Below are 16,915 nucleotides of genomic sequence, written 5' to 3'. Positions count from 1 at the left end.
TACGCCAAAACACGTTACATGTTGCATTGCAACACTGTTTTTGCACAAACACACGTATGAACGCGTGTTTTACGTGAAAATACGCAATAGTGCGCATTTTGTGCACAAACATGCAACGTTGTGCAGGTTGTGCAAGAATGCGTGTTTTTGTGCAAAACTTCATATTTCGTTGTTAAAAAATTTTTTTTGGTGAATTTTGCGTGAAATATAGATGTTTGTTGGCTGGAAAAGTGATGTTGCCTTTAGAAGGTTCTTTCCTTAACTTTTTGTTTGTGTTTTTTTGTGGTGGTATGTAGTTTTTTATTAGTTCGTTGTTGATTTTGCTGCTTGTTTGATGTATAAAATGAGTCGCAACTGGTTAAGAAATGGTGACTATGTATTGTCGGTGGGTGTTGCTGTGGTTCGTGTGTTTTTTTAATTATTAACGCTGCCCTTCTATCTGTATGTAGTACACTAGGTGTTGGGGGTTGAAAAATAAAAAAAGAAAAAAGAGGGAATAGTTTTTGGCACTGGATTCAGTATTCACATGGACTGCTGGAGGTTGTAAGTGTGCAATTATAACTCAGTATTTTAGATGGAGATTGTAAAAACCGAGATTTGGCGATACCGCCAAGGTGGAGAACAACGCTGAGAGTTTGTCAGTTAAAATAAAAATAAACAGGTAAAACACTTGAGGGAAGGGCTGTAGCTTTAAGGATTGGTAGAAAAAAGAATAATTGTAGTGGAAGGTGTTAAAACATTTAGCTGTTTCGCTAGTTCAGTTTACCCATTGGGTTAGTTAGGCCGCACAAGTGACCGTCATTCTTTTCACACACGTGTAAAGGACTAGCCCCCCGCAACTTGCCAAGGTCAACGAAAAAAAAGTGAGGAAAGAAATAACAACAACAGAAAAAAGTATACCAAACAACGGAAAGAAATGATGGAAAAATGGATCCCACTCCGCCGCAACGGTCTCACGCTTCTGCAGCTAAGGTTGAACTGTTCTTGTGGGCGAAAACCGCAGCCAAGTGGTTCGAGTATGGGATGCGTACAACAATAGAACCGTATGGGTAAAATAATAAAGGATAAAGGCCCATATAAAAAGTTAAGAAGTAAAAATCACTCTTTAGCTGTTTATTTGCTCAGTAAAGTGCATCCCAAAGCCTACCGAGTTGCCGTTCCCCTCACGGACCGTTTGCACTCCTTCCCTTGCCTTTCTTAATAGTACTTCTTAATTGTGTAATAAATGGACGTGCTAGTACCAAAGACAATTGCAACAACGCCCAAGATGAGCAATACATACGTCAATATATACTGCACCCAGCCCACGCTTTGGCGTGTCCAACCACCGGCGTACATGATGAAGAGTGCTGGGAATATAAAGCCAATGAAGCCACCGCAGAAGGCGCCGACAAGCCCGAAGATAACGTTGATGTCTGGCACGAACAAACCGAGAACGAGCGAACCGACAGCAAATGAAACACTGACGATACTGTGCCTAACATATGACATGGTATCCAGGTCCCACCGCAGCACCTGAAAGAGGGCTGTACGGCATGCGAGCATGTTAAGCGAAAACCCAGCGCAGAGTTTTACGATGATGCCAACGAAGCAAACAAAGAAGACGGGATTTGCGTAGGGGTCGTAAAGTTTCAGAACGGAGCCTTCCACTGTTGTGCCGAATTCTGCGTAGCCAAAAAATCCAGTGAGCAGGTAGACAAAGCAGCAAACGGAGCAGCTCACCGCCGCATCGCGGGTCATACGAGTGACGGAACGCTTCTTCATCTCAAAGAAGATGGAGAATGAGTTTACATGACAAAGATAAGCGAAAATGAATAGCGAAAGCCCTGCCACGGCGTCATTACCGGAGCGGAACATGACAAGTTCCTGCTTGATACCGCCATCGGCAACCATCTTTTCAGCCGAGTGCTCCACCACACAGATGGCGAAGAATAGGATGAACGAAACGCCGATCGCTGACGCATAGCGCAATGAATTCACCCTCTTAGGGAGCGCCAAGGGAAAGATGAAGACAAACCAAATGGCGGCCATCAGAAGACGGCGAGCCCTGTCTGTTTTAAGGTACGCCGGCACCTTTTCATGTGAAAGCAACCCCCGGAGGACGTCACCGATTGCCACCACATATCCAGAGGCACCGCCAAAGCACAGAAGCCACAACAGAAAACCCACGGCAATATCAGCACGGCGACCGAGTAGATTACGCGCCATGGACTCAAAGCTGCGGTAGCCGGTCTTTTCCGCCGCAGACACAATCAGGAAAATGGAGAAGACGGTAAAAACCGTAACCAGCACCAAATAGATGATTGCCATGATCATGCCCGATGTGTTGAAAGCGGATGGAATTGACATGATACCGGCACCCAATGTAACACTTGCCAGGTTGAAGATGCCGGAAAGGGCACCACCGCGCGGCAAGATAAAATGGAAACACCGCGCCAGCGCATTGGTTGGCCGTTCAGGTTTCTCCAGTGCTTCTCCTTCATTCGAGTTGGGGCTAACGAACGGTTCACCCGTGAGAACGTTTGGAACGCGTAACGGTTCCGCCGCCGCCTCATTGGTAGGGCACTTGTTTGGTGCTTGTGCAGCAGCTCCGGATGTCATACTTTCGCTTATTTGTGGCTGTTGACGAGAAAAAAAAAAAACTCAACTTCGTGGTGATATTAGTTATTCTACTCCAAATTAGAAAGATAGGGAGAGGGGGAAGAAGTTGAGGAGAGTCACTTCTGTCACACAATCAAGGTCACGCAGACAGAAACTAACGTGTAATAACCAACGAAATGATAATGCAAAGACATTTAATGAGGCACTACCGTTGCGCGTAATTATGCATGGGGAGGAGATAGTTGGGCGGAGAAACCAAAGGGAAGGGAGGTTAATTATAGAGAACGGTCAAAACAGGCTTTATTTACCTGAGGTGCATACTGTCTCTTTACCTTCCACAGTGTTTCGCCCCGAATGTAATGATACTTTCAACCGCACCACAACACGATGTAAAACACGACGATCCTCTCTGAACCAAAAAAAAAAATTTCCAATGGCCACTTGGGGCTTCGGGGCCCCACGCAATTTCCAACACCTTCCCGATAACTCCTTCACAGTTGGTTTAGTTAGCCCCAATTTCAGTGCGCCAACATATCGCTCGCCTTTCCTTCCACTAACTTATCTTGTCGAACTTTGAATGGAAGAGGAATCCTAGCGAAACACATGGATAAAACCTGAGTTTTATCCATCATCCAAAAACGCATAACTTTCTACAAACTGCTGCAGGTTGTCTGAACAGTCCGCAGAAATAACTCCGCTCCCGGCCCCATCCCCGTAAGTGTTACCAAGCACATGTTCGCGGCTCAAATAAACTAGGAATGTCAGATTAACACCCTACATATAAAAATATGAGCATATTCACCCATGTGCGTCTAAGAAAAATAAAAAGAAAATCCAGGGAAGACTTGTCAAGATAGAAGGGAGGGGGGGGGGAATAAGCATCCACAACGATACGTATATATATATATATATATATATAGGGGTGGACATGTTTGCAGCGGCAGCGGTCTCTACAAATGATGTGTGCCTACGGGGAAAGGAGTGAAATTGAGCTAATACAACATGGCTAACACCGCTGCTTATGAAAAGATTGTCATTACCTCTGAAGGTCATGAGTTTGGGCACCCAACCTGCGCTAACTCTAAAGGGGGTTTACCCTTTTTTTTCCAGAATTATCTTACGTTTCCTCAGGAGAGCACTGTGTCTCAGAGGCACTGGAGGTCAAAAAAATAACGAAAAAAGAAAAAAAAATAACATTTTGTAAATAGAGTCATCATCTTCCCACTGCTCTCCCAGCCATTTTATTACCCTCTACGACGTCTTGGAGTGCTTGAACGAGGCTCTCTCCCTGACGTTACCATCGTCTTCGTCGTCTTCAGAGCGAATGTCATCTACACGACTTCCCAGAGCTGTATTGATCAAAACTTTCACGATGATTGTGAACCAGTAAATGTGTAACCCCTGAAGCGCTACCTGCAGCAGAAAAATTAACAAACAGTAACTCCAGGTGAACATTCGTATCTTCACACCATAAACAATGTTTGATAGGGCGAGGTACGGAAGACAAACCAATCGAAAGAAAACGAAAACTGCCGTAAATGCGACAAAAACTATGTTCATTGTAGTTTCACAAAATATCATTCTGTAAAGAAATGAGGATTTTGCCTCCACCACGTCTACCTTCTTACCAGCTTTGCGCTGCCGCGTCCTCTTTGCTTGTGCGCCTAAAACATAGTTCAGGATCTTGCTTAAAGCCAGCATAATGTCACTGGCGTCATGAATTAACAATACATACACTCCGAAGCGGTGCTCGTAGCTGCAGTGCGATACAACGATAAGTGCGACCGTTACGATGTGGTGAATAAAGTATTCGACAAAATCCGATCGCTTGATGTCATATTCTGTAAGAAGCGCTAACATTTCTGCGATATAAAATCCGAGTCCGTACTGATAATAACATAGTAAACCGTTGCCCGGTTTGTAAGGGTGCGGGGTAAGCAATGCAACACGATTTGCTTTGCTCACGGGAAGGCCAAACCACGGCTTTCCAATCTGCACGGCGTACCCAAAGATGGTAGAGACAATGTAATACGTTGCCAACCACACCTGGTTCTGGAACTTCTTGAGTTTCCGCCGCTGTGAATTGCTTAATGTCGCCGCAGTGCCACCTTTAGGGACAACAACTTGCAACCAAAGACCGACACGTATGAGCTGCCTTTGGGTGAAGACCCGAAACATCAGGAAAGCAATAACCCAGGGAAAACATAAAAGAAGTTGAGGGAGCACTGTTGCGTCAAAACCCGCACCACCCCAGCCGCCACTCTGCGTTATAAATTGCACGGGACCGGTCAACAACTGTACCCATTCTTCGCTTGTCAGGGTGATGTTGTTGGCTAGTTTGTCTGACGCCTCACTCCCTGTGTGATTGTAGTGGGACACAAAACCGTACTCCCGTGCCCTTTCTGCCGTCATTGCGTACATATTCCCTAAAGGGTGCCGTGCCATGTGATTGCTGTTTTTTTTTTTTTTGGGGTACCAGTTGCTCAGCTCGGCCGCCTTATGCAGATCTCTCCTCTTGGGGTACTAGCGGATAATTGTTTTAAAAAGTGAGATGGCAAGAGAGATTGCAATAACTAAGAGGACCCGATGGGCAAACATGTGGACAAAAGAGGCTTTACTTCTCGTGCAGCAAATGAATCCGGTCCGAGCGGAAGCAATTAACAGATACCATCAATTCTCGGTCGCCCCCAAACTGCTGCCTGTTTGTCTGCCCCGAAACAGCGGTGCGCTTGCGGCGATGCTCTTTTCACCCCTAGTGGGAGGAGCACCTTCCAGTACTGCCTGCCGTTTTGGCCTGTGCGCTTCTCACGTTACTTTCCCTGCCGATTGATACGTTTACATGAGCATCCGCTCCCTTAATCGTCTTGAAGGTTTCGCTGCTGTCTCTTCGTGCTTTGGAGAAAATATCCCCTGTAAACAATCCAAAGGGAGTACAATTATAACTACATGCACAAAAGCGATAATGTACATAAAGAGGGCTTAAAATAGTTGTCGCCCGCTCAAGTTCCACTTCCCTCTCCCCCAGTTCCCGAATGCCGCGCGATGCCCGGGCATCTGGGTTGCGTAAACGAACTCACCGTACCGGTTTAAATTATCATCGTTTTCCAACACCTCCACTTTTTTCTTCAGCAGCATTGCACTGCCACAGCATGTCTCGCCTCTGTTGTCATTTTCACGCGTACCCTTTTAATGCAAGATTGGCGCGTGAGCACCCACTCTCCAGCATTTAAGAAGGGGGAAGGCAACTCGAATCACATCCCAACAGTGCCTTGCATGCCATATCCCAAATACCCACTTTCTTTTCTGCAGCCGTTTGATTCACCACTCCTTTGCATTAACATGCATAAGAGACCCATTGTGTCAGCAACAATAACAACAACAGCAAAAGAACGTGGGCGGCACTTTCACCCTGATTTTCTTGTATCTGCTCGCACGATCGCTTTCGTTCAGGCTCACACGGTATCCTTTTAAGTGCATATATATATTTCTTTGGGATACCCCGCCCGAACTTTTTTTGGCCGACGTGCAACAGGATCCGGCAACCACAGCGCCAGTAAGGTGGCCTACCCCACCGATGCACGTCTGAATACTTTTATAGAGAGGGAAGTCTTTTTTTTATTTTGTTCGTTGCCGAAACTATTCAAGCGTTTGAGGGCAAAAGCAACACCCGGGGAAGCATTACAAACTTCCGAGATGCCCAACATAGAGAGCGACTTCACTGGCTGCGCAAACCCAACATCAAGTAGGATACACACCATTGCTATGGGGGCTTACAGCCTCCATGCCAAGTGAGCAAATGCTAATACTGAAGAATTTATCCCAACCACCACTCCACACATCGGCGGTATTCCTCTTCTCACCAGGATGATGAAAATATTTTGATTTATCCTATATGTGTTTCCGCGGAACTAATTGCAGCTGTTGTTCCCCTACGGTAGTTGAGCACGTCGAAATGTAAAGACCCTCCAAAATGGAAGGAAGGCGTATTGGGCAGTAGGTGGGATATTCTGATTTATGATGAAACAATCCAATTTACCCCATAATGCGCCTTTTCCCAAGGTCCTGATCCAGGCTCTAGTGAAAGGAAGAAAAACACTCGGCTTCTGTACAACACACAAAAACCATCACGGCAAGTCTGACAGGGCGACTTCGCGTTTCCAACATTTTTCCCCCTTTGAATCTGGCGCTTTGAGGAAGCACCACTTGCATGGACTCTCTGGTTTCAGCGGAGGAGACTGCTAACATCACCCATCCCGAATCACCTTGAAAGTGAAGATCTGCAAGGTCTGCATTCATTACTGCAAAAAAATGTTACGGCGACTAGCAACGACCGATAGGTTTGGTGTAAAACCCAATATACTGGCTCGTGCTTAAACCACTCAGCACTAGGCTTATATATGTATGTATACATATATGTGTATTGTTCCCTTTCGGCGCCGTCTTAGTTCACTTCAACATGAACATGTATGTGCGTAAACGTAGTTATTGTGTTAGGGTTGGTGTAAAAGAAGATTGATGTTGTGGCTCCCACTCCTGCTTCGCTTACTGAATAATCGTGGTCTGAGCACCGCACGTATGAAGTTCCTCCTCCTCCTCCTCCCCTCAAAAAGTCACCGGTGTTGATCCTCTTCTTCCCCCCTCTTTTCCAGGCAGTTCTTTACCTTAAACACTTTTACTGTCTCACGCCCTTTTCTTTTATAATGATGGTAATGATGGTAGGGAGAGGTGGGAACGCGTGTTGGAATGAATATAAATTATCAGCACAACATGAACCCAGTTATCGACAAAACCCACAGCTCGTGTGCGTGCAAGAAGTCTCGGCAGCGACTTTCCTCAAACACTTTTTTTAAAAAATTCTCCTTTCTTCTTTTTGTTGAGCCTGTTCCTGAACAATAAAACAAACGACGGGACACTGCGTGAGATGTATCAACCAGGAAGAAGCAACACGCATGACTTTTAGCAACAACAACGAAATACCGCTAGCACCCTGTAACTCGAAACCTTCAGGATAAATTAAAAGTTTCAAACGCAGAGAAGTAGTTAGAGGGAGAAGACTTTGTTGCCTTTTCCCTCCCTTATTTTCCTTTTCCCCCCTTTTCCAAAACGCAATAACAACAACGTCCTCTTTATCACCACACACACACACATATATATATATATATATATAAACACGAAAAAGCATGAGGGGAATATTATCAATCACTTCTATCTGCTTACTTCGACTCACATCAACGCCTCTACCGATGAGGTAGCACTAAATCAAGAGTGGATACATGGAAGCAGCAAAGTGAAAAAAAAAAAGAAAGAAAAGGGAGAAACGAGAAAACACCTGCCATATTTCTCTACTTTTCTTTCAAATTCACCTTTCACGTGAATATATAAACATATATATATATATGTATATATGTACATTTACACACGTTAATTCATAATCAAATCGTTACTTGAAAGCAAAGAAGAACACACACACAGACACACACGAAAAGTTGTGTGAGTTGTATGAAAGCAGTACGAAAACCGCATGAAAAGTTAGCTGAAATAATATTGCAACTACACACCCGAACAAAGAAAAAAGAAACAACAACCAAACAACATACACACACCACGGAGGAAACAAAAAAAAAACGCCAATAACAACGGGGAGACAAAACTAATGCCTCAACACAACGCCATTAGCAACACGAATAATAATGGTAGTGATGATCATAATCATGGTGGTAACAATAAGGGAAGAATGAAGGGTGAGAAAAACCAGATCATAAGAAAGGAAAGAAAAAAAGAGAAGAAGGAGTAACAAGGAAGATGAGGAAATATAAAAGTAAATGAGTACATGAGGTATGTGGTGCCGATTTTGATGGTTAGGTATACGACTGATACGCATGGGCACACCAAAATAAGATTTCTTCCCAGGTACATTTTCCATACAAGGAAAACACTTTAAAAAAAGGTGGGAGAAAGTGAAATACGCCGAAAATATGACATTTAAGCAAAGTGGAAGAAAATGTCGAATTTTTCTTTCTTTTTCACTTTTCCTCCCCGTGCTATTTCTTTATACTTGGTTCTTTCATTTCTTTTTTCTTCATTATATATATATATATATATATGTGTGTGTGTGTGTGTGTGTGCCGTCCCTCCATTCAATTACAGGGCGACAAATAAATCAAGTCGTCGACGTATAGCAATACCGTAGTCCTAGATATTGGGTAATTACCCATTACGCCTTTCTCTGTAATATTAATATTAATAATAACAGTCCACAATCTAAAAAAAAAAAACACAAACGAACACTACAGGAAGAGAAGGAAAGGGAGAAAACAAAACAAAACGAAAGGAAGTACTCGACAGAAGAATGATGAGTGGGGATGGTAATGAGGAGGAAGTGTATATGTGTGTGTGTGTTGGGAGATCAACAAATAAAGAGAGGAATATGAAACTTCCTCACCTTTATTCCTCCTTCCATTGTTTCCACCTCACCATATCAAGCAGTTAAAATATACCGCAATTTTTCATCCACTTTGGGTCCCAACAGGTGGCCGGACGCACGTTTGCATTTTTGTTACTGATTTCCCCCTTTCTTCTTTTCCTTGGTTTTGTGGCGCACACATTGCTTAGTCACTCCCTCTCTTAATTCTTTAAAAATATTAGAATCATTTTCCTTTCCTCCCACTTTCTCCTTTTCTTTCCATATATTTCAAAGGAATACAAGCTAGACGGTGCTCCAAACGAGCGACTACAGGGAAGCGCGCCCGCACGTAGTGTGTGTGCATAGGATGGAAGAGAAGCGGAAGGTTACGCTTTTTTCCCTGTTTTGTCTAAATGTCTCATTTTATCGGGAAGCGACCAGACTTCTTCCTACCCCAACAGCGTTCATGACGTGGCGAACGCATTTATTAGCTGGGTTCGTTGCATACTGTGCTGCTTTCCCATACACTTCATCTGCATCAGTTTTCATATCTTTCCTTTGATTAGCCTCCTCGAGTTTTATGAGACGCTCCATCAGTTCCTCCACTTGTTTGCAAAGCGCTTCATTGGGTACCGGCTCCGCCCTTCGGGCGTGCTGCAATTTCTCGAGGAGTTCCATCAACGCAGGACCTGGCGGGGAATCGGGTGCTTGACCACTTGCGCGCGTCTGCTGCACTACTTGTGAAATGGTGGCACGCCGACCATTTGCCGTCGTAATGAAATACGGCCTACCGCGGGTGGAGCGTAATTCCCTGTCCGCGAGAACTTCCGTCACACCCACTGTGGAAGTTAAGGTAATCCCCTCACATACATAGTTATCAGCTAAAAGGAGGTCAACGGCGTGGCGTATCAAACGGTGGCGCAACTGCTCACCAGTGAGATTAAGTGCCGCTGGGTCGAGCTGCACGTTCTGCCGTGCCCTCGCATTCCGAAGACGCCTCCTCTCGATGACTATAATGCATATCATAATTATTATGAACGCCGAAAGCAGTGCGGCGATGCCCACTATGACTTGAAACGTTATTCCCTTATTTGTCGCCATTGCTGTCGCCCAAGAATTTCTCGACTAGTGGCCTGTGAAGGGAATGTTCGTCCTTCTGTTCACTGGGGCGATCCCGAGCTGAAATGTATAATTTTTTCCTGACGTGTGTGCAACGGTGTGCCGACCAGCCACCGCTTATGCCGATGGGGAAATTACAGATTGACACACGGATTGCGCAATGTGGGCGCGAACGACACACCTCAGGGGTATGCGTATATATATTATATATATATATATATGTGTGTGTGTACCTATCAACTGAAAGGTATGAGGGCGATAAGCACGTATAAGCACGTGGGAGATCAACGGCAAACAATGAAAAAAGAAATTTATACATGGTTGTGCATCGAAATGGGTAATTGTGTGGAGTAAGGGAAAAAAGTGAAAGAAAGGAGGTGACTGACACAATAAAAAAAGAGAGGGTTCTTCACACTTTTCGTGTATAATTAAAGGAGAAAAAAGAAAAGACAATAACGTCTAAAAAACACAAAAATATGAACGCAGAGAGGAGAAAGTAAAATAAAATAAAAAAGTGGTGGTAACAATCAAACAAATAAGGAAATATTCATAGCCCAATTTATAGCCCCCGAAGCACTGCACTCCTTCTACTTTAAAAGGCGAAAAGAAGCTGAGAATGACGTTATTAATGACACGATTGCACAATAATCACATGACAAATTTGAGCAAAACCGGGCGGTAGAAACAGTAAAATAAATAACAAGGAGCAACTATCGCTACGGGGAACAAAGACATGTGAGGGTAAATCAATGGAGACAAAAAAAAGATGGGTAGAAGTTTCAGTAAAACAACAACGAAGTAGTCACCTCCAGAGAAAGCTCCAAAAAATAATGTGTGACAACAACTAAGGAGATAACCAATTGAAATACGGCACCCGAAGCCTATTTCCTTGCTCCTCAACTTTTTTTTTCCTAACGGAGGATTAAAGTCACATGTCCCTTTTACACATTCCCTTGAATTGTGCCGGAACACATACACTCGAAATGATTAGAGGCGCGCCGTCGCTCCCCCACTTTCTACTTTTTTCATATAAACACTGCCACCGCTTCACCAACAGTTGTTCCCAACGTACCAAATAGAACTGTTGGCCGGATTTATGGTGTACTCAACTGGCTTCCCATATGTCTCATCTGCAGCTGAGGGCTTTTCAAGACCCTTCGCGTCCCCCTCCAACTTCACTAACCGCACCACCAGCTCTTCCACTGGTGTGTGTACCGGCCCACTGAAGGGCTGTGATTCATTTTCACGCTGCATCTGCTGCTGTAGCTTCTCAAGGAGCTCCATGAGCACAGGACCAGGTGGAGCATCGGGTGCTTGGCCATTTGCTCGCGCCCGCTGCACTACACGACTTATGCTCATGCGACTACCGTCCGCCACGGTGACTAAATTTGGCCTCCGTCGAGGCCTATTGGGACGTAACTCCCTATCCACAGGCACCTCCGTAGTCCCCACCATGGAAGCTAAGGCGATTCCTTCAGTCACGTAGCCGTTGGCGAGAAGGAGCTCGATGGCCTGTCGCGTCAGTTTTCTGCGCATATGGTCCGTGGTGTTACGTCTGGTGACTTCCAAATGCTCTCTTTCCCGTGACCTCGCATTCGCAAGGCGGCGCTGCCGCCTACTCGAAACTACGTACTCAATTGTTATCGTAAGTAGGCAAAAGAATAGAACACTAAAAGAAACCACGTTGATTATGTGCGTGGTTTCCATGTCCCCTTGGCCCCACCTCCTTTCTTTTTGACCTTTGTTTTACAACTCCCACAAGTTCCTCTGCTTGATGGCCAGCGAAGGGAATTGTCGTCACGCTGAGCAACGAGTATGATGCCTTTGTGAGCGGACACACGGCTTGCGCAATGCGGGCGCGAACGACACACCTCAGGGATATGCGTTAAAAATATATATATATATATGTGTGTGTGTGTGTGTGTGTGCGTACTTATCAACTGAAAGATATGAAGGTAAGAGACGCATGTGGATGTACGAGTAGTCCGCGGCAGCGAGCATACGTGTTCGAGGAAGAAGAGGGAAACCATGTTAGCAGTGACAGAGCCAGTGCTGCAAAAGCCTATGCGGCCAACGACCACCGACACACCAGCATTAAGAGTATTGTATCATGAAGGTCATCAGCAGTGGCAGTCAACCCACCCAGTGACGTGGACCACCCCCCCATTGAATGTCATTATTGTCATCGTTACTATTATTTTTCCTCTCCAACCTCTAAAAAGTCCTTCATCTGTAGCGGATTTGCGCAGACAAAGTGTATGATAATAATACAAAATAATAATGTCACAAATAAACATTCAACTGCAACAAAGATACTATTAAAATATACATATCCTACACCTTTAGGATACACATATAACATACCTGTGCTAAAAGGAAGCGGAAACACGCCGTGCAACAATGTGAGATCGGCCCAAAGCTTAGGGTGGGCAAAGTTTATTGCATACGCAGTCTCCCTCAAAAGGACAGCACGATGTGTTCCATACGGCAACAAGTTGCTACGACCTATTCACCCGCACTTCCCACTCCACACTGACTTATGCAACTAAATGCGTTCCGCACGCCTCCTGCAGCTGTCGCCGTTTTTTTTTTTTGCACCCTTCATCCGAATCTATCTTTAGCTCCTGTCAAGACGCACTTCAGGCTCGGGGGATGTACTTTGCATGAGAGTAGACGACCTCCGGTCCGTCCGGTGCGCGTTCTAAGGGATTTACTGGCCTATTTCCCGTGTCACTTCTACTTGGTCTCGATGACAGAGGGATCTCCCGGTGCCATGCTAAAGGAATAGCCAGCAACACGCCTGGTTCTGACAGTGGTGGTGTGCTTTCCATTGGCTGAACCACAGGAATATTGGCTCCGTTGGTGATGTCCCAACTAGGCTCCGTGTGCTGTTGGCGTCCGTCGTTTCGCGGATTTGATCGGTGACGTGTCAACAAAACGCGCGTGACGACATACAGCAAGGCAAATACAAGCAGTGCCAGCACGGCGAACTTCACTCCTCCCATTTGAGTTCGGGAACCAGTGGTTTTTTACGATGGAAAGAAAAAGAAAGGAAAACAAAGAACTATGACGCCTTAACGAACAATAAATGGGAGGTCAACCCACACCACTAGATAGAGATGTACTTCTGCACGCCTACGCACGCAGACGAAAGAAAGAACGTTGTGTGCGCCACTTTGATTTATTCAGGGATACATGCTACTGGGGGAGGAACAAGGCAAAAGACAAGGGGGAGAAAGAAACTTACCGCCAAAAGTCGTTAGGCCCTGCCGATCCACAGGATCGATCGAACCACAAATACGCCCATTCAAGCGCACATAGGGATTGATAAAACACCGACACACTCAAAACATTTATGAACTTATACAAGCATCAGAAAAATGAAGTCCACAAAACCGCTCCCACTTTCGGGGCTTTAGTGGGAAATCTTCGCACAGCCTCCCTTCCACTTGATTTCGCCTATTCGCCGAGGGGAAAGAGCAACAAAGGTCTACTTCCCTCCCTACCTGAGGCGCACATTCAGGATACGTCCCCTCCGCATGTAGTGCAGCGGCTCCAGAGCGCAGCAGTAAAACTTCAGTACTTCGCGCAGATTCGACTTACTGCTTTCAGAGCCAACACATAGGACGGCGCTAAACAGTAATGGTAATGGGGTACACCCATTAGACCGATGCGCCCTTCGTCAGCAGCAGATTATTTGGCTCTCGTGCATCACGAACAGTAGTGCGTGCGTTAACCCTTCCTCTTCCCCATTGTCGCGACACCCCATGAGCTGACGGGTGCCATCTTCCGAGTCCAAGAGACATTACAAGAGACGAGAGTAGATGCATTCGGTTCGGCGTGAAGTGCCGAAGAAACATCCACTTGTGATTGTTAGAACACATGACTATCCTTAGTTTTCAACCTTATGAAGGAAGGCTCTGTGTATTTGTACATCCAGTTAATAACTGTCTACTGTCATGCAGCCGCGGCAAGGAACAAAACAAAGAACGTACCAGACACCATTTTCCAGGAGTTGCGCGGCCGCGTTCATGATTCAGGGCAAACACAATGCATACATATCAGCCCTGGAGACGCAATGGGAAACAGACCACAGTGGTGTTCAACGGGTACATGCATTTGTAACATATATGCATACTGCCAACTTTGCTTGTAGCTCCGATATTGGTACAATCATCAAACGCCAACAGGTAACCTGCTGAAAAGAAGGAACTAAGGGATGTCCGGGTCACCCATCGCTAACATTTGTGCTGCAACAGAGAGCGTAAAGAATATGAGGAGGAAGGAAAGCAAAGGGAGAGTAGATAAAGAAGGAGATCAAGAACGAATCCTAGGGGAACAACGATCAGCATGCTCAGATGATCCTTCTCTGACAATATGCACGCACGTTTTATAGCTTCCCGGAACATCCCTAGTCGGGTGCTGTGTTAGTGGGATTAAGTTACAACAACAAAAAACAGTGAAGTTAACGGAGCGAGAAGCGCCACCATTCATATGCACCCGAGTGGTGTGCAACTCGAAGAGTGACTTACTTGGAGACTCACTAAGCAATGAAAAAAAACCAAAACCCAAGAGACATCGACGCTTTTCTCCCTTATTACTGACGTCGCTCCGAAAGGAGTTAAAACACACACAAAAAGGCTGCTACCGCTGAAAAGATTGGCTATATCAATAAAATATTAAATGAGACAGTAATGGATAATTGCACCACAGCCTGTATCCCTGCGTCTTTACACTATCTCCCTCTGGTTGGGCCGGAGGTACACGTTTTCGAGTGAGCATACCGGAAGAGGAGTAAATCCAATAATGATAATACGTACGCATTAAAACATAATAAAAGGGGAGGAAAACATCTCACGGGCCCAATAGGGCTTTAGAGAGCATATGCCCAATGATATTTGCTCGACACGGGGCATGTATGGAGAAGGACGAGTGACGCCCCACTTCTATCGTTACCACTCCACTGCGACACTGTACACGGTAGCGCCTGTACCAAATACGCATAATGCCACCCCTGCAAACAGCACTGCATATGTCGCAAGGTAGTGGCACCATCCAACCGCCTTCAGGGACCAGCCCCCGCCATACATGATGAATAGCGAAGGGAGAATGAAGGCAAGAAAGCCTCCACAAACAGCCCCAACGAAGCCAAACACCGTGTTTATGGTTGGGATGAAGAGACCGCACAATAAGATAACCGCAGAGAGGGAGATCACAAAAACGCAATGCTTCCAGAAGGCGACATCGTCGGCATCCCACCCAACAAAACTATACAGTGCATTACGACAAGCCATTGCCACCAATGCATATGATACGCATAGCTTGACGAGCACACCAACGAAACCGACCATAATTGCAGGTTCATTCACTGGGTCATACATCAGAAGCACAGATCCAGTAACAGCTCCACCAAAATCCAGGTAACCAAAGAAGGCTGCGAAAATGCACAGCACGAAGCATACGGCCATGGCGATGGCTGTGTAGGCTGTAAACCTGTGCACGTTGGGTTTCGGCATGCCCAAGTATACTTCGAACGAATTCGCTTGGCAGAGAAAAGCGAACATGAAGACGCCCGGACCTTCCACTGCTTTATTTCCTGTGCCAAAGAGGTGAATGCCTTCATCACCTGGGGCACCAGTCAAATGCACTTTTTTGATGTTGTCGGGTAATCCATTCATGTACGAATGCACCACGATAACGACAACAAGGTAGCAGATGGATGTAATTCCTATGGCTGACATGTAGCGGAGTGTGTTTACGCTGCGGGGTATTACAAGTGGGAGCATGAAACATAGCCAGATGATGGACGTTAGCAATCGGTTGCCTGACTTCTGCTTCAGGAAATCTGGAGCGTTGGTACCCTTTAGAATGGCACTCAGGATATCACCCACAGAAATGATAAACGCCACGCAGGCGCCAAAGGTATTGAGCGCACGCAGCACGCCAGTAAGGTAAGCGGACCATGGACCCAGCAGCGCCCTCGACATGCCTTCGTAGGACTTTAGACCGTGCCTTTCTATCTGCGTGGCGAGGCAGTAGAGCGAGTATATGGAAAGAAAAACAATAACTGTAGGATACACAAACATCATCACCAGACCGCTGCTATTAGCTGCTGCGGGAAGACCGAGGATGCCGGCACCGATGCACATGGCAGCGAGATTGAACACCGTGGAGACCAAACCACCCGGCGGTATCACTTTTTTGACGCACTCCATGAATGGCTGCGAACGTTCCCCCCCCGAAGCGGTCAATTGGTCTCTGTCATTGTTTTCACCAACCTTGTCACCTGTTGCCTCCGATGATCCATGTGGGATTGAGGAACCTGTTGCCGCACCCTCAGTGGCCCCCGCCTCAACGGAGTCTGGTGGGTTCGTGAGCCTCCAGGAATCAGGCGCAGTGGTTCCGTCAGGATGCATAAGAGGCGCTGTCTGTCCTGCTTTTGTGCCTTTGGAAAGTCTAGAAGAAATTGGGGAGAAAAGGTACAGCGAATGGGACTGAGGGAGATGCCCACGCAATGTGAACGAAGTCGACTGTCCTGGTGTTAAGAACCAAAGAGCCAGGGACGGAGTGATGATACGAAGAAGTTTAAACATGTGATCAGACAACCCAAATTTACCTTTTCTCGGAATAAAAAAATAAACAATTGCAACAATACAACTAGTTTACATCATACAACAGGATTAACCCCACGCTAAAATAATAATCGACATAACAAAAACAGTAAGAAAAAAAATAGATAATGAAATATCGGTCGAAGAACAGCGTGCGAGAACTGGAGACAGATGGCGTTGT

The 16,915-nt window shown here is 45.7% G+C and overlaps 5 protein-coding genes across 5 annotated transcripts, besides 10 other annotated features; all 5 read right to left on the bottom strand.

Annotated features, from left to right (window-relative positions):
• Nucleotides 1-16,915: part of a sequence feature (sequence corresponds to BAC RPCI93-30P3) that runs on past both edges of the window.
• Tb927.8.7740 (amino acid transporter, putative) lies at nt 1,198-2,601 on the bottom strand (the record flags this gene model as incomplete). Its single annotated transcript, XM_842508.1, has 1 exon — nt 1,198-2,601. One exon carries the CDS (start codon nt 2,599-2,601, stop codon nt 1,198-1,200), a length of 1,404 nt encoding a protein of 467 aa, XP_847601.1.
• Nucleotides 3,492-3,520: a microsatellite.
• Nucleotides 3,853-5,046, bottom strand: Tb927.8.7730 (hypothetical protein, conserved; the record flags this gene model as incomplete). The annotated part of the gene is made up of 1 exon (XM_842507.1): nt 3,853-5,046. The coding sequence occupies one exon, from the start codon at nt 5,044-5,046 to the stop codon at nt 3,853-3,855; it is 1,194 nt and encodes a 397-aa protein (XP_847600.1).
• Nucleotides 7,748-7,768: a microsatellite.
• Nucleotides 7,976-8,013: a microsatellite.
• Nucleotides 8,685-8,705: a microsatellite.
• Nucleotides 8,705-8,726: a microsatellite.
• Nucleotides 8,831-8,851: a sequence feature (AT_rich).
• Tb927.8.7720 (hypothetical protein, conserved) lies at nt 9,428-10,105 on the bottom strand (the record flags this gene model as incomplete). Its single annotated transcript, XM_842506.1, has 1 exon — nt 9,428-10,105. The coding sequence occupies one exon, from the start codon at nt 10,103-10,105 to the stop codon at nt 9,428-9,430; it is 678 nt and encodes a 225-aa protein (XP_847599.1).
• Nucleotides 10,319-10,344: a microsatellite.
• On the bottom strand, nt 11,171-11,830 carry Tb927.8.7710 (hypothetical protein, conserved; the record flags this gene model as incomplete). The annotated part of the gene is made up of 1 exon (XM_842505.1): nt 11,171-11,830. One exon carries the CDS (start codon nt 11,828-11,830, stop codon nt 11,171-11,173), a length of 660 nt encoding a protein of 219 aa, XP_847598.1.
• Nucleotides 12,009-12,029: a sequence feature (AT_rich).
• Nucleotides 12,030-12,054: a microsatellite.
• On the bottom strand, nt 15,076-16,716 carry Tb927.8.7700 (amino acid transporter, putative; the record flags this gene model as incomplete). Its single annotated transcript, XM_842504.1, has 1 exon — nt 15,076-16,716. The coding sequence occupies one exon, from the start codon at nt 16,714-16,716 to the stop codon at nt 15,076-15,078; it is 1,641 nt and encodes a 546-aa protein (XP_847597.1).

Source organism: Trypanosoma brucei, chromosome 8 (assembly GCF_000002445.2).
Source record: "Trypanosoma brucei brucei TREU927 chromosome 8, complete sequence".
Taxonomy (NCBI): Eukaryota; Euglenozoa; class Kinetoplastea; order Trypanosomatida; family Trypanosomatidae; genus Trypanosoma; species Trypanosoma brucei.
The sequence above is the reverse complement of the archived record's forward strand: the minus strand, read 5'-3'. Positions and strand labels throughout refer to the sequence as shown.